Source organism: Lepeophtheirus salmonis, chromosome 4 (genome assembly GCF_016086655.4).
Source record: "Lepeophtheirus salmonis chromosome 4, UVic_Lsal_1.4, whole genome shotgun sequence".
In the NCBI taxonomy this organism is placed as follows: Eukaryota; Metazoa; Arthropoda; class Copepoda; order Siphonostomatoida; family Caligidae; genus Lepeophtheirus; species Lepeophtheirus salmonis.
Window position 1 is genome coordinate 9270085 of NC_052134.2, and position 25690 is coordinate 9295774.

The 25690-nt window shown below is 27.1% G+C and overlaps 1 protein-coding gene across 2 annotated transcripts in view; it reads left to right on the top strand.

The window, feature by feature from the left end:
* LOC121116551 (follistatin-related protein 4) overlaps positions 1-25690 on the top strand; it is a 397069-nt gene that overhangs the window by 73122 nt on the left and 298257 nt on the right. For both annotated transcript variants that reach the window (XM_040710814.2, XM_071887604.1), the window contains one exon: positions 13976-14150. In XM_040710814.2, coding sequence (XP_040566748.2) covers positions 14096-14150 — 55 coding nt within the window. In that variant the 5' untranslated portion in view covers positions 13976-14095. The remainder of the gene's footprint in view (positions 1-13975; positions 14151-25690) is intronic.

Consider the following 25690-nt stretch of genomic DNA (forward strand, 5'->3'; position numbering starts at 1 on the left):
TTATTAGTTTTGATGCAGTACAAAATGAGGAAGCTCCGTAAAAAAATAGTTTTTCTGTTTAATAAATAGAAACAATCCCTATGTTTCCATATTTGAAATTTTATAAGGATAATGTACTCCTATGTTTTCATTAAAAGCAATAATGGTTGGCATTGCATCAAAAGTCATTCAACAATTTTGTTATCCAACTTTACCTTAATGACAATCAATAAGAAACTATTATGAGCTGAAAATCATTAACAACATCAAATTGAAATGATTGACGTGCTTAAGAGACTGACAATTAGCTGGATCAGCTTGCCACACCCTTGATTCTATTCAAAAGTAACTTTTGTCTAATAAACACTGCTCAATCCAAGCTAAAAATTTTCATCTTCTAATTGATACTTTTAATGTTATGAAGCCTGGACGAGTATGACAGGATTTTTTTCTTAAAAAGCCCAAAAAGCATTGATAGTTTATTTGAGGCAGCTTAAAATGTTCAATACATGATCAGAATTTTCGGATTTTTAACAAATATGAATCTTTTTGTATTTCTTAGAACATAAATGAGAAATTCTGACATTTGAAATCAAAGGTTTTGAGTTTTTGGTTAGAGATTTATCCATCAAATACTTTTAAATTAAGATATTTTTTTTTTTTCAAAAAACACATCGTTTCTGAACTTTTACAATTAAAAAATACACTTTCAATCGTTGAACGTAAAACATAAGAAATTTGGATTATTTTCTCTTTTATAATTTCTTTTTTTATATATTTGTAATTATATCCATAAAGTTTTTGAGCAGAATTTTTCACAGTTGCTCAAATAAAGAATTAGAAAACTTATTTATCTAATATTATACGTATCACTTTTGAGTTTTATTTAAATATAAATCGATCAACGTACTTTTTTCCTCTTTTTTTTCACATCTCAACCATTTATCTTTCTTCTTCTAACAAATTTCAATACTAAGAATGCTTAGTGCATAATTTATATATAGATACATTTTTTTGCAAGTAATTTTTTGAAAGTAAACACATTCAACAATTATCTATGGAATTAATGAATTTTTTGGTCTACTAAAAACTAAAATGTAAAAATTTGTGATTATATAAATGTGAAGAAGACTAAATCGTATATTGATTGTTTAGAAAGGTGAAAAACAATATATTAAACCCATATTTTAATAATTTTATATTCTTGAGCTATCTCTCACGTAACTAATCAATACAGTAATACTTGTAAAAAGTCATATGACGTGTTTTGTTCTCAAGAATGAAAGAAAAATAATTAAAGTTAAAAAAAAAATAGTATTTTAGTCTCTAGTACGTTCACTTACAAAAAAAATCAGCGTTTATATTTTATTCAAATCAAGCCATTACATATACTGCAAAATACAAATACATATGCATAATAATATTTATAAGAGGGCAATAACCCAAATAATCTAACTTCGTTATAAAAGATCAAAATAAGTAAATATATATACATCAGGGAGCACCAAGGTGACTTTGTATCGATAAGAGATTTCTTTGTTTTTGTTTACTGACTATTTTGATGATGTCACAGTTAGGAGGAAATTCGATAAAACAAAGTTTATCAATTCATAATACAGTATTTTATTTTCTTAACAGACAATACTATGAGTGTAAATCTTGACCCTTCGACGATTACAGTGCTAAAGTTATTTAAAAAATTATTTTAAAAATTTTTATTTTATGAAAAATACATCAAAACATAAATTATCAAAAAATATACAAAAATAGTGGACATCTGGTGGATTTGTACAGGTTGTACCCCTAATACCCGTAGTAGAAGACTTAATTCTTGGACTAATGTGAGTGGACACATAATACTAGTGATTGACATTAAACTTTGCTCCCTTGTGACGTCATTAAAAAAGTTGACAGCTAGCGTCAACCAGACCACGTTGCAATTTTCTTATCGAGATAACTTATCTAAGTCACCTTGGGGAGCACTATATCCTACGCATAGTGTAACTACGTTCAATTCAATATGCACACCCCTGCAATATTTCATTAGTACGACTGAAGGGTTATTTCTATGATCAAAATATGTTTATTATATACTTAATATATACAAAGACCACACTAGCTCTTTTATATACATTCAAACAAACAGGCAATCCTTGTTTTATACTTATAGATTAAAATGAACTTATCATAGTTTTGCTAATTTAAAAAACGTATTGGCATCAACGAGCGAGATTCAATACATTCATTATCAGATTTTATTAAATGAGGTCTGCATTTATCCTAGTACTGGGTATGTACTATATATATTTCAGTTAGCAACATATGTACGATATATGATACATTAAACAAGTAAATATAAACATACGTTCGTATATAAACCAATATTTCTTAATATCCTACATTTTTTCTTCTTTTTGAATAGCATAAGAGAAAATGAACCATACATGAATATCATAGCTTTATGGTTAATAAATTTTTTTTACTTATTTGTATAAATATGTATAGTTTTTTCCTCAGTACTTTATCAAATGTTGTATAAGAAAGAGGAGCAAAGGGGAAAAAGAGGGATTGCAGATAAATGTGTGTAATGATATGCAAAACGGATGGCCATTACCTACTTCTTAATACTCTTGATATTTTTTACATGTGTGAATTGATATATTATAGCATAATGTAGGTACTCACAGGAGTATACTTTTTTTTCTATTCCATACGGTATAACTTTTTATCTTACAGTTGACGAACAGAAACGTTAAAAGTAGATACGATATAGAATACAACAAAACAAAAAAAAGAGCTTATTTTACCTTCTGTTATTAAACTGGGATATTATACACCCCGAAATTTATAATAGTTGTTCGTATTCCTTTAATTGTACATTTCATGACCAATACTTTTTAGATTGCTACTGAAAGATTCAATCAGATAATATATATTTTTAAATTTGGATAGATTATTTAGCATATATTTGAATTTTTACTAATTTTTATTCAAAGTTTAGGGAATTCAAATAAATGAACAGACTTAAAAGTAGTTGTTTGTTTTTCTTTTTATTTCTGTGATTCTTCTTTTTTTCAATGTGAGGACTGAGGTATCTTGTGGTCCATTAAACAGTGTAACATTGTTGCAATTAATATTAATACTATATGCAACCTCATCAAAGGTTGCTAGATACAAATTCAATTCCCAAAATACAAATAAAGTGCACTTTTCCTATATATATTAAAAAGAAGACTGCTTTTACTATGGGAATTATATCTTGTTAAAAACTCAAATTCATATTGTTAAGTTTATTTTTTTCAACTTCTTATATTCATACAAGTATTCTTAGCATTTTGATTGATATTTCCAAAATTGATGGAACAAGTGAAAAAGTTATACCAAATTTGAACGACGTAACTATTATAAACGTTGAACAATTTTTTTGCAAATATTGAAGTTTTATTTTTTACTTAGTTTATGAAAATGATATTCACCCATAAAGCATTGAAAATATAGTTAGAATAAAATAAAAATTAAGCTGAAGTTTTTCATAAACCAAAATAAAAATGTAATATATATCAACTTAATAGAATAACAGACATTTTAGTAACCAAAATATTTTTTTTTCTAACTTGTTAATATAGTTAAAGGGATGGACAACTTCGAATATATTGCATTACTTTGCTAATCACTTTGTATATACATAGTAACGTAGTCTTAGTTTTAACAACTTTTACTGCTAATACTCTTTTTTCCAGAATAAAAGGCAAAAAATTAACTTTTCCCTATACGATGCACATATTTATCCCAATAATTTAACTAGAGTATTTTAAATTTGTTTTTACATACTTTCACTTGAAAAGAAATTTATGTGAAATTTCATATTCCATTTTCTCAAAACACAAACAAAGAAAAACAATTTTTTAATGGTAAAAATGAGTAAATCGTTGATTTAAATAATAAAATTACTACACATTAAATCATTTAAGATATTTACATCTATTGGTCAGAAATTTTATTGAAGTTTACTATACATACGAATTTATACCTGCAAACTCCAAATCTAATTTATTATAATATATTTCCATCCGACCTAGGAGTTTTCTTTGAAGTCCCTAAAAAATAAGTATATTTCTTTCTTTAGAAACGTCCGAGTATCAAACCTACGCACATTAAGTACAAGAGACTATTTTCTCCAAGGCATGTTGTCCATATACCCTTGTCACTTTTTATTTCTGAATATCATCTCCAATATTTGTAAAGATAGAGGTAAACATATTTTGATAAAAACTAACAATACTTGTCAATTTATTAAGTAAACTAAACGTCATAACTAACTTAGATTAAAAAATATCATTGTGACAGTTTTAAGTATTGTAGATAACTTTCAGAGTGACAATATGAAGACAAATTAATAGAAACAAAATTTGATCCACAATGTGAAAGGTTGTGGCCTGGACAATTTGATTTTTAGGAGGGAGAAAGCAGCTCAGCTGTCATAAAATGTCACTAGTAAGGCAGGAAAAAAATAAGACAGAGGTGGAGGAACGAAATTCACAAGACATAGGTAAAAATTATTCTGGTGGCGATCCTCAATTCAACTCTGAGTCCCATTAGTGCTGCAATTTAAAAACAGAAGTGTACTTCTGAAGAAGAACAATAAACCACTTGTTTAATGGATACTCATAATTTTTAAACTGTTTAAATTATAGTCCATAACAAATTCTGAAACCAAAGATGCATTTTTTGCTTGAATTAGTCAAAATTTATGATTTTTGAGTCGAGATTTTTGAGTTGTTAGTTTAGAAAGCAAGACTTTTAAAATTCTAAATAAATATGACTGGTTATTTATTACATTGAATGCCAATTGATAAAATAAAAAATGGATTACTTCACATTAAGCCTATAAAAGTAAATTAGTAATTTTTTTGGAAAAAAAAGTTGTTGTACCTTTTAAATAAAGCTACAGGAGAAATAACCAAATTTTTTTACTGCTTAATGATATATAATTATTTATCTTCATTTGGACCAGTACTTTTATTTTTTAGGCAAAATAATGTTAAACTCCTCAAATTGAAGATTTGAAATCTTATGTATCAATATGATAATTTTTTATCTCTAACAATTACTTGCTCTTATGCACTCAACAGAGAAATACTTTTTACAAGATAGTAATATTTTTTGTATTTTTAATGGTTTTTTCTTCTTTTATAAGATTATTCCTACAGATAAGTTAATGAGTATTTGACTTCTTAAAATATATTTTTATACCATTAAAAGGTTTTTACTTCCTAACTTTCTTACTTATAAAGTAAATGATTCTCCGCTAACGTTTGTTTTTTTAAGAAGTTAATAGCATCTAATTTGTACATATGTAACACAAATGAAGAAATTGCAGAATAAAAGTTTATGGACTTTGATATATAGATTGATGTAACTTAAAGTACTGAGTCAATAGCTGATTTTTATTTTTTGTTTCGGGAAAAATGTCTTCGTGATCTAGTAATTCAAGCTACTATCAACTATACATGGTCTTTTTTACAAATTAGACAATCAGAAAAAATAAATGATTCAAATATATTTGATCATTTAAGAAACGTTTTTTATTGTTTCTGTATCATGTTTTAAAATGAAACAAAGCTGAAAAATTAAGAAAAACAATTATTTTCTTTAAACACTTATTACACATTCATCATTTATAACAAAAAGGAATATTATAGTTTATATTATAGAAAAACTAAATAAAACACCTGATACAGTCTGTTTTAAAAACTCAGGTATGGTTTTTAAGACTATATTACACAAATTACGTTTACCTTGCTTTACTACTTTAAAATATAGGAATTGAAGGGAACCAAAGCAAATACCATTGGATTACCGAAAGTTTATATAGAGGTTATGATAGTTGCTTTGACTACTATTTTTATTTAGAAAGTACATTTGTGTGTTCAAAAATGAGATCGTACATTCTAATTTATGTATAGCATTGAGACAAATCTCCTTTTTTATATGAAATTTCGATTCTAACTTATGTTACTTACAAATCTTTGTAACCCATTAAAACTAAAGTGTACATTTTTTACATCCCTATAAATGCCAGTTTAAATATTTACATGTCTTAGAATATTTAATTTATTTGATTTTCTTTTTTGAGTGAAGTACAAGATTATTTTATTTATTAGATATAAAGTACTTTTAGTATATGTATTTGTAGCTATTTACAGGTACATATGAACAGGTTACAAAACTGGCACCCATCATAGTGTTGTAACATTTTCTATTTTTCTATTAAGACATGTTTTTTATAAATATGTATATGTACAAATTTTGGAACTCAATGATTCTTTTTTGTTTGAAAAAATATCATTTTGATAAATAAAAAAAAATTATCAGATTTTCTTTTTTATTAACAATTAACAAGTCTTTTTTTCCAAAAAAAATTCATTCATATCTTTTTTTTCTATTTAAAATTAATTATAAAGTTATAAACAAAGGAGAAATATACAATTTTTGAGACTAATAGATTAGTTTTTTACTTAAAAAAGTTATTATTTCAATAGAAAGAGGTAATTTTATAAATCTTTTTGTCTTAATAGGTTAAAACTCAAAATGACAAAATTTTAAATGCCCATCAAATTTAATTATCAGTACGTTATTTAATTTGTAAAAATTACTTTCCTATTATTGTCTTCGATTATTGAGAAAATTAGTTAAGTTATAAATCGACTATGTATTATAATCATTAATCCAATCAAAAAATAAATAAGAAAATAATATTTTTAGGTTTCACTGAAGACAAAATTTTACTGTTATTACATATATCAAATGTTTCACTGTAGTGATCTGTTAATAAATTAAAAAATAGTAAGTTGAGTCAAACCCCATTGGTCTATTTAGTTTGCATATGTATTTTGAAGCTGGGTCGACTTAAGTTGAGAAATGATAATTGAAATCAGTATTGAGAAACCCGTTTATCAACTCCAAATGGAGAGGGATGATACATCGTCTTTCAACGTTCATAATTTTTCCACAAATCCTGAGAAAATGAGGGTGATAAGTTATGTTAAATCTGTACGGAGAAAATATAATCATCCTTACAGTTGGTCTATGAATGTGGCAGTGTTGAACCTATAAGGAAAATACGCCATAGAAATTTATTAGGAAGATGGTTTTGTAGCTATGCTCTCCACAGCTCTGGTTAATTTAGAACCCTACTTTGCGATAAAAAAAAGTTGTGTATTTCAATATACACAACAGGCTCAGTCATAGGAACATCTGGCATCGATGACTTTATAAATACATAGCTTAAAAATTTAAAAGTGGTTAAAAAAAGAGAGAAAAAAATACACTGAGCTTCAATAATCCTGCGGATGTATTTGTTTAAATACTAGAAAGATTTTATGAAGACGGGCAAAGTCTATTTCATGATAACATGGTCAGAAGAATATGTTTTTCTCTCGATATTTAAGTGAAATCATTGTTTATAAGCATTAAACAAGTGCTATATCTTCTAAGAAAAATGCAAATATTTAAATATGTTTTGTAATCTACAACTCTATTCCAAAAATTATCAGCTGTTATATATATTCATAAGAGTCTAAGTTGCTGGTTGTATTTGTATAAAAACGAATTAGCTTTATTTTCTATTTTACTTGTTTTATATCCTTAATCTTGATAGAATTCTATTAAACATATCAAAAATAGCACAATTAATTTTGATATATTCTGTAATTTTTATTATTATTATAGATCCTACTTTAAGCAATTGTGTTCACAATTAAGTTAATTGCGTAATACTAAAAGGAGATGAAATCTTCTTTTGTATCTCTATTATAAAAAAAACAACTATCCATTGAAGACAAATGTTGGATCCTAACTTTTATAATTGCATAGGACAAATATAAGAAAGTTTAAATGCAATAAAAAATTGTGTGGACGAAAGGAGATTTGCATATATGAAAATGACATTTTGTAGGAAATATCTTTTATATATTAACAAAGTTTTTTCTTTGGAATAGCTATATTACTTTGACAATTCAAATATTTAATTATTTTTTTTTATATCGAAAAGCAATTTTTTATTAAAATAAATAATCACTTTTGATATTTATTATTTGTGCAATTGGTACTATCCGTTTATATGGATGTAAATGTTTGAATTAACTACTATGATAAAAAGTACATATTTATTAATTTTTTTTAAATATAAATTTTGTTCTACTATACTTTATTTTTATGTCCATGCATGATTTTTGTGCAAATTTTAAGGTAAAAAAACAAAATATTTCTGCCCCTGATGAAAAAAATTATATGGATATAATTTTTATTATATATCACAATTATTTAAACCTGTCTTATTCCTTTAAGGTGTTTATATACACCAGAGACTGAAATTTCCTTGTAAAATCTGTTGTGTATTATATTTTTACTTCATTTTAATATTTGTGTTCATCCTTAATTTATCATATACTTTTAGTATCCAATTTTTTAAGGGTGGCAATCCATTAGACTTTTCGACAAATTTTGAAATAAATTATCAAGGTTTTAAGTATATTCTTAATGGCATTTTATAATATATCTATATCAACAATGAATATGAAAAAGTAAGACGGAAAGAGAGTTGGAGATGTTCTGCTCTGTCCCACAAAATTATCTCAATACACATAGGGGATAATTATCTAGGGCAGTTAGAAACAATTCCAGGATATAGTTTACCTATTTATGACATAAATAAGAAAATTAACATAAATAAAAATCTCAAAAGATCATTTTAACCCTGATTGGAGCCGGTTAATTCATTCATTGCCTATGAAACACAAAATTTCTCTGTTCCTTTACACATTTGTGCTTTGCAACGTTTTAACTGAGGGGTAGATCTAATAAGGTCATGGTCAAAAAAAAAAAAAGATGAAATCCGGCCCATATGACGGATAAATTATATTTAAGCGGATATGATTTCTTTCTAACTTTAATTAGTCCCCAGACATGAACAGTAGAATCACAGCTGACCCGTTAACATTAGACTATCAAACTTTCGTATATGGAATTATCTCTCCATAGACCACTGTTATTGCATCCAAGTGATCAAATTCTCGAACTATTATCATTGTTATGTTAAGAACTGCTACCAGGAAATGTAAGGTTCAAATCCTTTTTACAAATCTATTCTACCATCTTTCCTTAGAAAATGAAATATTCTCGAAAGTGTCTCTAAACTTTTATAGACAACAGTAATATATTTTCAATCCAGTGATTATATTCATATAAATCACTATGCTTAATCCACTGGGAGATGTTAATTGTTAACCACCTAAATTCAAAAAGAATAAAAACATAACATGTGAATGATAATGATTAAAAATTAATCTTGAGCAACATAAAGGATTACAAAAACAGTTTCAATTAAAATTTAACATTGAGACTATAAGAGATATTTGCTTGTTCCTGGAAGCCAAAGTTATCAATTGAGAACAATCTTGATTCGAACTAGAATCTCGAGTAATGCGGAACGGCAGTAAATAACAATTTTAAGTACATACTTAAGACAGCAGATAGAAAGTACAATTTAATAAATATTATATAGATATGATAAAGTTCATTCATATACCTATGTAATGGTAAATTAATTAACCTATTGACTATAATAGGTTAAATGATAATAATTAATCAATATACTAATAATTTAATCTATTACCCATAGTTTGCAATATAGCAGATTATTTTGTCTAACAACTATTTTAGATAATTCATTCACGTATTAGAAATATTATGGTAAACAAGTGTTTAATTTGTTTACTGAGGCTTATACTAGTTATCATATGAAAAACACACTAAGGGAAAATTAATTTTTCCATATATAAAATATTTATTTCAATGTCAGGGTGGCTAAACACACCAGGAATTTGAATACGTTTAATCAAAAGTGTTCCTATTAAATCAAACTCTTAAGATTTTTATTTCAATTTTTTTGTGTGCTCTTTTTGATTATTTGTTCCTGTTAATATACAAACAGTTATGTTCTTTTGATAATTAATTACATGTAAAATAATCCCTAGATATACTTATAAATTTTCCATTTTCCATTTGAAACTCTTACCTGGAATAGAGACCATTTTGTTATATTCTATGATATAAGTGAAGATATTAAGAGGGGATAAATGATTCCCCATGTTTTGGAGGGACTTTCACTGCACGAGATTTTGTCTAAGTACTATTTGGTAAAAAATTTAATAAATTAAATTTGAGTATATACATTAGTTATATGGGTCATATTACAAATAAAAACTCTTTTTTTTTCTCTCTCTATATAGATATATATATATATATGGTCGAAGGAATACATATTTTATATTTGACAATTTTGCGTTCATTTCTGAACAACTAACCATAAAACACAAAAAGGAATATTTGAAATATCGATTACATTCTATAAGTTTACCTGCACGACAAACTCCCTGTTTCAATCTAAAAATTGGAGCCTGTACAAGATGAAAAGTATTACAACCATTTAATAATTAGGAAAACCAGTGTTGATCTTATGTAGTGGTATGCATATTGTTATTTTCAATCCGTGCATTGGTGCGAATTTGGAGGAAGACAACGATATATCTTATCTCCCAACAAAACAAGCTGATACGGTTGGAAAGAGCAAGAAATATTCTAAATTTGTTCAATTCTCAAATTGAGCAAATATTAACTGTTTACCGATGAAAAAATTTCATCGTTGATACCACTTTAAATAACCAAAACAGCCACTACATCACAACTGAATATCCAGAAAATGTCTCAGTTTCAGAACAAAAAATCCAGCCAAAGACATGGTCTTGGGTGTTGTGAAATCTACCGTCCAATTTTTGTCGACAGAAAGGAGCAGCTCAACTCAGATGCTTACATTGAAGGTCTATATAAGAAAGTACTACTTATGGTCCAGAGAAAAGTTCGGGGACAACTTTGCTTTCACTCCAGACGGAGCTCCGTGTCATGGTACCGCAAAAAAACAACCATACTTTCCTGAGAGACAACTTTCCATACCTTTGGGACCTCAGCCTGTAGACGCCCTCCTCTCCAAACATAAGTCCCTTGGGCTACTCTCTCTAGACGTGTTTCGAGGAGAGGTTGTTTGTTACTCATCCCAGGAGTCTCTAGTGACTTCCATCGAGAAGTTTGTTGACCACGCTCGACTCTGAAATTTAGGCCTCGTATTGCGGCAATTATTAGAGCTGAGGGCTAATATACTAAATAAAAGTTGGGCTAAGCATTATTTTCAGATGCCTATGGAAAATAAATAACCTCTTGTTTAAATTTTACTCATGAAAAATTGTAAAACATATATTTGTACCTCTAGATAAGATCAATCCTGACTTTGTTAAGTGAAGTGAAGCAATGCGATGTAAAATTATGTACTTAAATCAAAAGAGGGATCTCCACTTTTTAGAGATATTCAGACAATTATAACTAAGAAAGATTATGAAAGTAGATGGAAAATCTCATTTTATGGAGGAGCTTGTAATTTTATTTCGGAGAAGGGGATACGCGGAGTAGATTCATGGTCTTACATAATGAGATTTCATTTCCTCTAGATTCAACCTCTAATTTACTCAATAAAGCTTTTGTATGGATATATTTGGAACGAGCATAAGTTTTTACTATTTATTAACGTACATATTATATATATGTATATATACACCTTGCCTCTATACACTTTAATAATTAATTTTATAAATAATCCAGAAATATCTGGATTTTTTTTTCAAAAAACCAAGCACGGATCTCCAAGAAAATTGTCCACATAGGATTTTTGACTGTTTTTTTCCCCATAATTTTGATACATTATCATTATAAACTCTTTTGAAACTTCAAAAGTATTAAATTTCATATTGGTTCCATAGCATTTGTTTTTATTATGTATTTGAACTTTACAAATTAATATTTTTAATTATTAACTTTTTCCAAATAACATAAATTCAAAAAATAATGTATAATTTAAAATTTAACCAAAGCCAAAAAGTGAGAACAGGTCAAAATGTTCATTACCAATGTACTAAGATTGAAAGAAATATTCTCTTTATAATATTTATAAACTCCAATTATTATCACTTCATGAAAAATTCTTGATTTGGACCTAAGTTGATATCAATTATCTAAAACAGTTTGAATAATTAGTTAGGTTTAATATATTTTCTTAATATCTTATATTCGTCTTAACACAAAAAAAAACAATTGGAAAAGTAATATTTTCAATATAAATTTTGTAAAACAATGCATATTAATTACAAAATCAAACATAACTCAAAAATCATCCAATCAAGACAAATATTAACTATGGTAAAAATGATTTTAATATGCCTTAAAAAGTTCAGGGCCTCAAGCATAAATGGCGCTATTCTTTTTTATTCACCTCATTTTCAATTGGTACTTACTTTCAAAACACAGCTCTCAAAACAATGACGATCTGTTCTCAGTTTGTGAGTTAGTGTTATCGTAATAATAATAATTTAAAAAACAAAACAATTTTGAACTAATAAAAACACGGTTTTTTTTTGTGAGGCCCATTTTTTTACATCCCATGTGTTAAATAAAAGGAACACACTTATAATAATTATATGTTAAAATTGGTGTTCATGTTCAAAAACCATGAATGCCATTATTTACGTACCTAAATTGCAAAGTGATTAATGTTGTAAGTTTTTTAACAATATATGTATAATATTGGAAAAAAAAAATTCAAGTTGTAACAACTTATACCGAAAAAATACGACAGCAAAATAAATGTATGCGGTCGAAATAAAAGTTGGATATGTCTATGTTTATATGTACATAGTATTTAAGTATACATATATCCACCCATATATAATTGAAAAGTAAAAAACACTATTCCCATAAATCGTTATGGGCAAGATTGTTAAAACTTTTTACAAAAAAACTTTTCGTATGTCTAAATATGTGTACATATAGTGTCATCATTTTTATTTTTTAACAATTGGTAAATTATTTTATAAATTAATGGAAAATCCTGTACCAAAATTGGTATAATATGTTTTTTATGATCTGGAACAATGGTACTTTACAGTAGTTCTTTCTGGAACCCAATTTGTTTTACATAGTCATATTTCTTGTCTAAACCTTACTGTCTATCAAAATGAAATATCCCTATTGCCAAGTTTCTATATATATTACCCCCAAAAATGTGTAAGGAATATATTTAATTACATCATTATATAATCTTATTTCCATATTGTAGATTTAAATTAATTATTGGAATACAATTAATATTTAATGATTTTTAATTACTCTCATTTTCAAGTCCCTAATCAATCAAAAAAAGTTGTAAAAATCTTGTCATTTTTAGAAGATATTATTGTGATTTCGTTAAAAAAACCGTGTTAAACATTTGGATCAATTAATTTTAAATGCAGGTATTAAAGCTTTTTTCAATTTTTAAAGGCATTTAATGAAGTTTAGACAAGATTTATTATATATTTTTCCGTAAAATTATCAATTTTAAGCCCATAAGATGGCGTCTCTTTCAATCATTATACAAATTATGACATCATTGAAAACTGCTTTATTCACTTCTTTATCTAATAACATTGGTTGGAAGGGAGATAAATCTGTCAAAGCATTAATTTTTATAACAGAAATATTCTTATCATTACTAGTGTATCGATTTAAAGGAATAAAATTTTCAAAAAAACATTATTTTTTTAATGATTGAAGTTTTATTTTAATCAAATCATATAGGCAATTAATGTGTCATTATTTTTTTTTTTCCAAAAATATATTTCTGTGTTTAAAGTATGTAATTTACATAATTGTCTGTTGTGTAACATAATCTACAACATTACTATTTAAAGAATTTTAATATTTCAATTAATTATGTTATAGCATTTTGAAATTCAGGGAGTTTCACTTGTGGTAGGTTTTTAATGCGCAGCTGTTTCTTATAATATATTTTAAGTGCTTTTTAGAATATATACAACCTTTTTATTTATTTCTTATTTTTTATTAATTTCAGGTGAAAACAACTAATATGAAGAATTATTGATCATAGTCAATATTATCACGAATATCCTTCTTTTCATACAGACATTTTAAAAGATAATTTAATAATATCTACATCATCTTTATCATAAATATGAAATCATTTTTACTTTCCTGGTTATTACTTCATGTATTCGCTGGATCCCCAGGTAAGTCATAATGATCAATGAACATACTATATCATAATTATATTAAAAATTGTTGACAAATCTCTAAATTATTTATAATCAATATATGTATATTAGGAGAACGAACAAATATAAATTTAAAAAAAAACTACCTCCAGGTCATAAATTTACCAAATACATAGAGGAATACAATTGAGCATATGATGTGGTAACATAGTATCTATAAGACCCGGCAGGAAATCTTGGACTCTCGAGCTTGCTGGCCTTCATGACCTCAATTTAAAGGTGGTGGGGTCCTCCTTGATCTTCTTCTCCAAGCTTGACAGGATCTCACGATCCTTCTTAAATTGTGCCCTTGACTTCCTGCCTTCCTAGAAAGGTCTTCTCCATCGTTTTTCCTCTTTGCCACCTTAAAAAACAGGCTCCTGGAGCACTTCACAATGTCTATAATCTTCGCCACCTCAATTTTATTATGTAGGCGATCTGAGATAATCTGCTTTTGTCTTCTTACTCACTTATTATGTCGAAATAAACGAATGTTTTTTGATAATTTTTTATGTACAATGGATCGGTAAACCAGCATGTAAAAAATTATTGTTTAACCTTCATATGTTATTGAGAAAACTAACATTAATTAACAGTCCACGTTTTCCTGTCCAACCATGTATAGATTTTTATGAACAATCAATGAATCATAGGTGCAATTCTTCTTCCAATTAGTCAAAGATCATATAAGTTTCGATTGGTTTTTTTAGAAATGGAGTCTGTCTAAATTCTTACTATACAAAAAAAAAAAAAATAGAAAATGGAAGAAATTAAAATATACCTACTATCTTGAATATAGACTAGCAATAATATATGATATGACATACAAGAAAATATATAGTCAGAATTAAATTAAATGTTTTGTATATATCCCTGTTGTATTTTGTTAGTAATTCATAGTAACGTAAAATATTTATATGGTCTTAACCAGTTCTTGTTCTTGTCCTTGAACGACCTTAGAGACCACTTCTACTAAACTTTTCTTTTAATTATTTTACAGAAATTTATTACTTATTTTCTACATTTTTTTCTATATTTATCTACTCTTACATAAACGATATTGAAAAGGGCACGTATATCAAAGCCACAAAATTGCACTTTTTTGTATACCAGAGTAAATAATATGTCTACATGCAATTTTTGTTATGTATCTAATAAACGAATTGGCTATGACATGTTAACGAACATACTGATATGTTGAAAGCTATAGCTCAAACAATCATACCTATCGTTCTTTAGGAAACTAAAATACCGATTTATTACTAAAATTTATATAATATTGGTGGTAGGTATTTAGTCTACATAAATATGTTATTTTTAACAAAAGATGTCTTGTGTACCAAAACATGACTTATATTTTTTTTTCTCTAAAAAAGTATATACAGGGTTGATTTTCGCTAGTGGTACACATTTGATTATTTACAGTCCAGAATTATCTTGTCAGAAAATCTCGGAGAAGGACAACAAGACATCTTATTTCTTAACATAGAAAGCTGAAACAGTTGGAAAGAGCAAATAGGATTTAAAGTTTTCTCAAGGCCAACATAAATTCCAATAAAGTTTTTCTCTTTTCTAATAAAGATTTTTTTAAGGTCTTTATTTTGCAATATATAATATAAAAATATACATCATAATAATTGGTCAATTACATTTAGCAAAAATATAAATATACATTGTAGTTTAAAATTAGTTCCCAAAGATAAAAGAACTCTTATGCTACAAAAGTACACGAAAAATCTATTCAATAAATAAACATTAAAAAAAGTCCCAACAACAAAGAAAAACATAAAATAACCAAAAAAGCAAAAATCCAAAACTAAGTATCTAAGATTAGCCTATTTTTATGTCTTTTGAATATCTTGATAATGTGATTGAAAGTTTTAATGTGTTTGATTGAGTTTTCCAGAAAATACCGCATGATATCCAGTGCTAAATCAAATGGCAATGTATCGTCCTCAGGTATTTTCAACTCAAAAGCCATGTATCTTGACGCGACGCAATAAGTATGTCTCTTAACTCCATGCCATCCGTTGGTTCCCTCAAGCTTAACTTTTTATTGCAATATAAGACTTAGAGTGAAGCATACCAAACCCAATTGCTTTAGCCTTCTTTGAAGGAATCAACTTATTTTTATGAAGCCCAAACACAATTATGGCCAAGATATAGTTTGGTGAGATGTTTATATGACCTTCTATGTTCCATTCAACAAACTTACTAAATAAGAGCAAAAAATACACTCAGAAAAAGCATGAACAACAGAATTAAAAACTTTACCACAATCGTTGCAATAGTAATTAAATATTATACCACCCTTAGGCACTTGAAATTGCACAGTGAAGTTCCTGTCATCGGTAATTCCTCAAGTTGAATTCATTATATGACTTGTCCAATCTCCTTCAAACTTAGAATAAGGACATATTTTCTACAAAACGTGATGGCTTCGGTTGATACTTTTTTAAATAAAGTAATTTTCATAGTACAAGGCATTAGCATACAGTGTGTTGCTGCTGTTTTTTCAAATCAAATAAAAACTTCCCTATCGAAAAAATATCATCACATTTAACATCATTAATTGAAATAACGTTATTATCCAACACTTCCCTTTCCAAGCTTATGGGATTTATATGGTTTTTACAGAAATAAGTTTTCTCCCTGTTCGTATGTTTTACGTCTATTGTCGAGCTCAAGTCTCACCCCACATCGTTAAACCACAAAATTATGGAAAAGAAGTGGGTTTATACAAAATTTGTGGAATTACTTGTGTGTTATATAAGTCGATCCTTTTTTGTATGCTAAAATTTATCCAACCTGCTAATTTTTTATAGATAAAACTGTTAAGGGAAGTCCAGTTTCCTAAAGTTACTCCGTGTATTTCCCACTTAATCCAAAGAACTTCAAACTTTTTTGTATTACTCGACTTCGAATTTTGGAGTTAAGATATTGTAATTGACTTACAAAATGGTAGTGTTGCCATTTTATACTTGTTGACTGCAAGGCTAGACTGTATCTAAAATTTATTTAAGCAACCCAAGAAAATTTTGACCCCTCTAATAAGTTGATTCTCCAATTTAGCCTCCACTATAAGAAAATGATAAAAATGATTTTCCTGCTGGATCCTAGTTGAATACCAAATCGCATTGGAAAAATTTTCTTAACAGTCCTTATTATAAAACCGTGCCTGATAAAATCAAAAGCTTTTCAAAAAGAAATAGATATAACCAGACTGTTCATTTGACGTCGATTTAAAAATCTAGTGCCGCCTTAATGTTCCAAGAAACATCAATTGCTCTTGAAGCTTCACTAATTGTCCGTAAAATATAATAAAAATACTGCCATTATTGTATTTCACTTATTTTTTCGTAAGCAAAATTATATTTATATAAATATATAGGTAAATGTAAGATTTTCTTTTATCTTAATATTCATTGTACGATAAAAACAAACCATTAGTTTTACCTTATCGTAATCCAATCGAGAGAAAAATATGGTCGAAATAATCATAAAAAAGTAAAAGAAATTATAAAAATCTTTCTCTCTTTTGATTATTATATGATCGGTTTTTTACCTTGATAAAGATCCTACCAAATATATATAATTAAGGTAAAAAATAATTGTACAAAATTTAAAAAAAATTGAAACTTTGATATTCGTGAAACATATAAAAGGGAAAGCGGGGATAATTGGCATACTATTCACTTTTTGGTATATTGCATAATTTGTACAAGTGATTTTAAGATAGAAGGTTTTTTCAGAAAGTCCCTAATGCACCATCGTAAGTTGTACTTTTGATGAAATATCCATTGCAATGTTTGTAATATTGTGAGCCAACTTGCTTCCAAGCTACTCTTTAATTTTAAATATATACTAATATATCACTAAATACTTTTACCGATTTACTACATTTAACTCTTAATCTATTTATATTTTATTAAAGTTTAATTTAATACTTATGGTTAATTTAAGAAAATAAACTTACACATGAGCTATATTCAATAATTAAACGACCATTTGTAAAGGGGCATATTATACAAGACAAAATTTAAAAATCTTGTTTTTTTAATGTTTTGGATCTACATTTTATGTCCAAAAACATTTAGTATGCTCTGTAAACATTAAATCTAATAAAATTCCATAATTACCTTGATAATGACTTGTTTAGGATTTATTGGCATATTTCGCAAATTTTTAATCGAAATATAGTGAATTTAGTTTATTGCTTTGCTTAAAAGTCATTATTTTTCTTTTGTGAGAACTGAGGCTTAAAACTATAGCTAAAAAATGATGGATACTAATTTGATTCCCCAAGATTCTCATAAAGTAATGAATAACTAATAAAAATTTTACTTAAAAATAAAAATTGTGGTTGAGATTACTTTAATATAAGGATTTTTTTCTTCATTAAATGTGTTATATGTACAAGTACTTTTAACATTTTATTTGATATTTCAGCATCAGAATTAGATAAAATATTTTTTTTGAAATGATATCAAATCGATACAATTATTACTACCGTTCAACTGTTTATCATGTCCCTAATTAAGTTTTATGTTAAGGTTTATTTTATAACCATCTCACTAACCTTATTATAAAATATATTTAATTGATAGTTAATGAAAAAAAACAAGCTACTCCAATTTTGTAAATTTAAAAATATATCACAGCTCAAAAGCCTAATCTCAATTATTACCTGTAAGTTGAACCATGCTGGAAACTAGACAGCATATATTTACCTTTTTTGGTTAACTGCCTCTATATTCCCTCATAATATATAAACAAAAACCAAGGCTTGATAGTTTACATGTAAATAGACGCAGAAAGTGTACAATGTTGATTTATTATTAAAAACTCAAATGTCAATAATATTAATTCAAATCAAAATTTGTGAAAATAAATTTATATTCCATATATAAGGAAGCTTTAAGGGAGTATATTCAAACATTTTCCTGAAAGTACATACATGTGCTCATATAAAATTATATTTATTTTCTGAAATGAGGCTAAAATTAGGTACATAATTTATAAGGGTATAATATAAATCGAAGAAAAATGTAGTTTTTCTTCTATTCTGTTTCTCTTTTCTTATTCAGAGTGAATCCCAGGGGAGCCCTTTATTTCATTTCTATGTATGTGTAATGTCTGGTTGAAGTAATGATGATAATAAAATATTATTTATTTATGCTGTATGTAGGTACTTTTTAAGATCATATCTTGTCGAATAAAGAAAAGTTGTGTATTTATATACAAAAAGTTTTCATTTTTGAAGGATAATAATATCAAAGATATAATAAAAATGATTTAAACATGTAAAAACAGTTTTCCAAATAAAAAAATTTACATCCAATCGCCTATGAAAGCGTAATGTTGTACATCACCGCTTCAGAATATGATAACATTTTGCCAGCAAAACTGTATATCTTAACCTGTTTATTTTTTGCAATCCAATTTTTGATGCTCATACGGAGTTACCTTAAGAATACAAAAAAATCATAGTGTATTTTATTGTCAACTGTTGATTTTTCTTCTTATTTTTCCATTATCACAGTTTGGTACGAGGATTAGTTAATTTTGAATTGGTTCTAGTTCATTTGTGTATAGTTTCTAAAAATTATTAAATATAAAACAGCATACTTGGGAAAATTAGACAAAACAATAAATTTTGGGACTTTTTATGTTTTTTTGTTTTTTTTGTTGTTTTATTTTCATAAAAAGATTGTGATATGAAATAAAGATATTCACGTGTCGGAGACATAACTTTTTTTTGTCCACACTCGATTTTGATTATCCATATCTTTAATTAACTATGTATTCCTTAAAAATGTCATTATTGATGATATATTTTATTCCGAACTTTTTTTTACATTATGACCTTTAACCTTAAAGTTTACCTCGTAGATTTAACTTTATCTCAGTTAAACTGAATTTGTTTTATAGCTCTGAATATTATCTACAATAAATATAAATGTAAAGTTGATCATTAGATATTAATTTGAACAATATTTCGATTGGTATTATAAATGAAATAGGGTTTATTATATTAGGATTCAATTAAGCAATATTTTTTTTATGTATATCATGAAACTAATATTGATTGATAATGGACTATATTTAATTTATAATTCAAATAAATATATTCTAAAAAAATATTCCTCTTTATGTTACCATAACTTGTACCTAGACGGCTTTAAAACCTAAAATTTGAATTATATTTAGTCATCCAAAAAACAGAATCTAAATAAGAAATGCATTATATTTTTCTTCCAATTATGTGTCAGATATTTCTAATTACATAGGAGATATTCCAGTCGTTTAATGGAAATACTCAAAAAAGAAAATTAAAAAATGACGTATTCTAAAATTTAAAATGTTGTTTTTTTTTCTGCAGAAACGTTCATGTTGTGAATATAAAGATATATTTATATTTATTAAAAGTACTATAATATAAAAATAAAAATTCCTTATCTTAAAAAAATCCTATATATAGGTACATTTCTCAACTTTTTGCTTTTCCTCCATCTTCATGAAATATGTACCCATATATAATTGAAGAGATAACATGAAATAAACATATTTAGGGTTCCTTAAGAATGATGATATAAAAGTTGGATATAATAAATTTAAATTTTAAATTTATTTGCTAACTTCAAGGAGTCAACACCTAATAAATTATTTTTATAACCTCTTGTAATATGTATATTAGAGTAGAAACTGCTCTTAAAGATTAATTAATGGCCTTATGTTAACTTATTATGTTGTACTTGTAGTTTGGCTCAGTAATATAACAAATTATTGTCATCGTGTTTTAGCTTTGACAGTAATAAAAGAATGCGATTTGTTAAAAAATTAAGACACAATTTTTTTTCCACATTTATCCAACCAATATGAAAATTTTATATGTGTTATTGTCAGCTGTTGTATCGTTAGTAATTCTCCTCATTTCTACGCCAAACTTATAGAACTTTAATCCAATCTTATGAAGCTATAAGATTTTACAAGATATTTCGGAAAGAAAGCAGTTTAGCTGTCTTGAAGTTGAATTAAATTAGCTGCAAGTAGCTTTCATATGAATGAAATGAATAAAAATCCAACTCCGTATCTAGCAATTATTTAAGCTAAATAAAAACGATGTCAATCCTCAATTCTACTCCCAGTTCAACAAAGACTTACAAATATAACCCTAGAATAAATCTTTTGAGTTATTTTTTGTCTTTCAAGTACGAATGCTAAATGTTCTCTCTTCAAGAAAACAATAATAATGATGACAGCTTTGGTAGCCAAAAAAATATGTTTTGGCAGGACTCATAAATAGAGTAGGATCTTCAAATTTCATATTTTTTTAAATCCTTAGTACGGTTTATGGGAGCAGGTTTCAAACTGGGAGGTATGCAATCTTTCGGGGCGTTAGAGTTATTTAACCAGAAATATTAATTGTTAATAAAACCAACAAATGAAGAAGATAGTGCCAAAATTTTGGTTTTTATGCGACCTTAGAGGCACCCAAACAAATTCAGATATGAAGGGGGCGATACATTTTATGTGATAGATGTTATATGAAGGAATACACAACTTATTTTAAACAAAAGCACAGCTTTTCATTGCTTATGTGGTGTAGGGTTCACTAAGAAAACTTATGGTTTAAGACATATACAATTTAAGGTGCAAAGTGCATATCTAGTTATAAAAACTGTTATATAAATATGTTTTTTTTTAAATATGTACTAGTGCAGTATACAAACACCAATCCAAAGTACTCGTGCCATTTGACCAGTTAATATAATCTTGCCTATCTGCTAGAAAAAATTATCTTGTCATATTATTTGGAGTTGAGAAGCATAAATCATTACTTAGTAAGAAAAAAAAAAAAATCATAACCGAAAGTAGTCATTTAAACAAATGATTGATTGCTTTTATACTAATCGACTTTCAGATTCATCCGGACTATATTATATTAAAAATTCTAATTTAAACTAATATTTCCGATAAGTCAACTATTTGTGAGCATTGCATTTCTATGAATATTATATTTAAAAAAATATAAAAATAGCTACTTACATTATCTTGAATTTAAAAGAATTGGAATTTATTTGAATAATAGTTTTAGTTTATAGTTATAAAATTATTGTTGAAGTAGTAGTTTCATCTTTGAAAAATGTTATTAATGTTGCTATAGTATACGTTTATGAAGGCTCTAAATTAATTCAACTCATAAAAATTACCTTCAAATTAAGGTTGTTTATGCAGTTTTTAATATATTAATGATATAAAAAAAATTAATTTTTTTATACAAAGTTAACTATTTTTTTCATTACAGTGTAAAAAATTGAAAAGTATTTTTTCAAATACATTATAGAACGCAATTTCTCCCAATAAAGGGTCAATAAAACTTAGTATTCAAACAAGGAATATCTTTTTTATCAATGATTAGTCGTTTAAATTATATATTTAAACTTTTAAAGTTATAGAATACAAAACTTTTAATCTGATCTCTTTTTATATTTGTTGCATAAATTCATAATATATCTAACCTAATAATATAATGCGTCCTTAAGGTTAAGGGTGGGGCTGTATGGGGTGACAACAATTTGAGACCTAATTAACCAAGGTATATACCATCAGTATATGAATAGGTCTAGAGTATAATGTATATAGGGAATGGCTGTTATTTCATGAATCAATTACTAGGTTGAAAAAAGACACATCAATGATATTTTTTTACAAAATATCAAATTGTAATTACTTTTACAAGGCCCTCTGTCTAAAATGTAACACTATTTTAAATCGTGCGCTTTTGTCCCTTTTTTTACATTTCGTTGTTAAAGCTGAATAACTTATGGTTGACAATTGTCTCAAGAACCTATAAACAAAAAATGACCAAATTTAACTGAGAAATAAGAGTGTCATTACCAAAATCATGGAGAAATACAGAGCCTCAATTCTGGAGCTATCATCACAAGGAAAATAACCATCAGAGATATCTAAATTGCTGGGTTGTAACTGCTCTTCTGTGTACTGCGTGACTGCAAGAGGCACACCATAAGCTTCCACAAGGTCCAGATCAAGGCCAATAAAATTTGTTGAACAGTTAAAGTCACCCTAGGAGGAAGAAAAGGCAGGTGATCGTAAATGGCCTACTGCTTGAATTTGACTCTAGCTTGACCACCATAGCACGCTTGGTAAAGCCAGTCTTAAGCTTTTATGGTTAGTGAACTCCTCATCAGGGTTCAAAAGCCTCTGGATTGAGTAAAGTTTGTGGCCCCTTGAAAATCCTTCTCAACAAGCTTGAAAAAATGAAAAAAAATTGCCTCCCCACAGCCCCGACATTTTCCTTTGGACTTTTGTATTAATGATCACCTCAATTGTAAGATTTTAGGAGTCCGATACGCAACAAAGGACCAACTGACTTCTGGAGTCATGTTAAAACCGATCTTTGTAAGGAACTGCTGTGCAGCCTAGAATATTGATGAAGGTAAAATGCGGTTATATTGATTTAGAATGTAAATAAGTGGCCCTTGATTGTATTTTCCATATTTGACGATATTTTTTCAAAAAGTGTTGCATATTAAAAAAAGGAGCCTGTATAATTTCAAGAAAGGTCTTATATAAGCAAACCTATACTTTTCTGTTACAAAGGAATGAATTAAAGTAGATTTTGATCCATTGATTCCAAATAAAGCCTTTTTCTATCGTCCTTGGGCCTTTAGAAAAAGGCCAAAAAGTTATTAGTATTTTTGGTGATGTTTAAAGTTCAAAGTTTTTAAAAGTGTTTGGTGTTAACGATATGGATATATGATTTGAATAAATTAGAAAGCTTATTTCTCTGTATTGTAAATCTATTTTTTACTTTTGATTACTCAAATCAACTTAAGTATATTTACATCAATGTCTAGTGATTAACTATTTATATATAGTATGCCTTTTAGTTGTTCTAAAAGGATAAGGAAAACAATGATAAAAAGGAAAGAGCGAAAGTGTCTAAAAATTTCAAAGCCTAATATTGAAAGATTACAAAAACATTTTTAAAATGTCTTATCATGTTTATATCTCATGTTGTAATTTTTGTAAGTAAAAAATGGGTACTTTTTCTTGAGGGTCTCATAACTCTAAGACAAATAAATCAAAAAAGTGTGATAATATATTTTTTCATTGCTGAAAGTCTGAACTTTAAAATAAATAATAATCTCTTTGGCATAGCATTCAGCTTCAAACTTCCTGATCCTCAAAGTAGTGGACCTGTTTATTTCCCCAATATTAACCAACTAACAAACAGAAACTCCCGTGTGAAGCAAATCAGGCATTCCTACGTCTCTTTGACGACAAAGAGAAACTGAATTTACTTACAAAAAAAATATATGGCGTAAAAAGGATGGTCTCAAGACAGTTCCTTCAAACAATGCATGTTTCTTGGACCAACGTTCCTTTTTTTGGAATTTATGTAAGTTTTAATGCATGATGCATTTCTGATAGCTCAAACCTAAACTATAAGAATAACAAAAAGTAAATCACATTCTAATAAAAAATATTTTTGAGGAAATTTAATCATTTAAAAATATTTGTGAGGAAATGGGATTTTAGGGGATCTAAATTTCTTTAGGATGAACTTTTGTGGTAATAAAATTATATTCTTCTTGATTCAGGTCAATTTAAAGTTATGAAAAATCTCGAGTACTCCATAATATTTTATATTTTTAATTAAAATAAAAACACTTAAGTGATCACAGACAATTGCCACATGCTCACATTCAAATAAAAAACGCCAAGGCTTTGGTATCTAACCAAAAAGACAATTCTCTATTTATTCATTGCACTGGTACTTGTTTGTACAATGTTTCAGTACGTTTTTACCTTTGTTTCTATTTGACGGTACGCATATATATATACTCCTATATTAAATATTTTGTAGTGATAAAATTTGGGTTATTTTTTATATTAATAGATTTAGATAGTGATGTAAGATTTTAATTCATAAGCATCGTAGTATTTAAGAAATAATTTATATATTTTTTATTATAAAAAAATAGATAATGACTTACATATTGATAAAATACATCCCAGTTGTATGGTGGAGTGATCATTTATATAAATTTTATTTGTTTCCAAGTTAGCTTGTCGATATTTTACAACTACAGGGTTCAAGAGATAAGCTCTTTGTGATGAAAAATATGCAAGAAAAGTTGCGTCTAGTAATATGACATTGAAGTGACGTTGAAAACTTTGGTTCAAAATAGCAGAGGTAAGAGGAAACATCGCAATTCCCACTTTGTACATATAGAATTGCTCCGATGGCAATCGTCAAAAATACTAATATCTCTAACAAAGACTTAAATTTATTACTTCCCAAGAAATCATCGGTGCCACTTTACGACATTAATGATTTCAGAATTGATATTTTATTGTTTTTCTCGATGCAAAATTTCCAAATAGTGAAATATGTACTGTGAGCTTTACAAAGAGTCTGAGGATTGTATAATGCATTATTTTAGTACATCAATATGCATATATTGTATATATATATATATGTA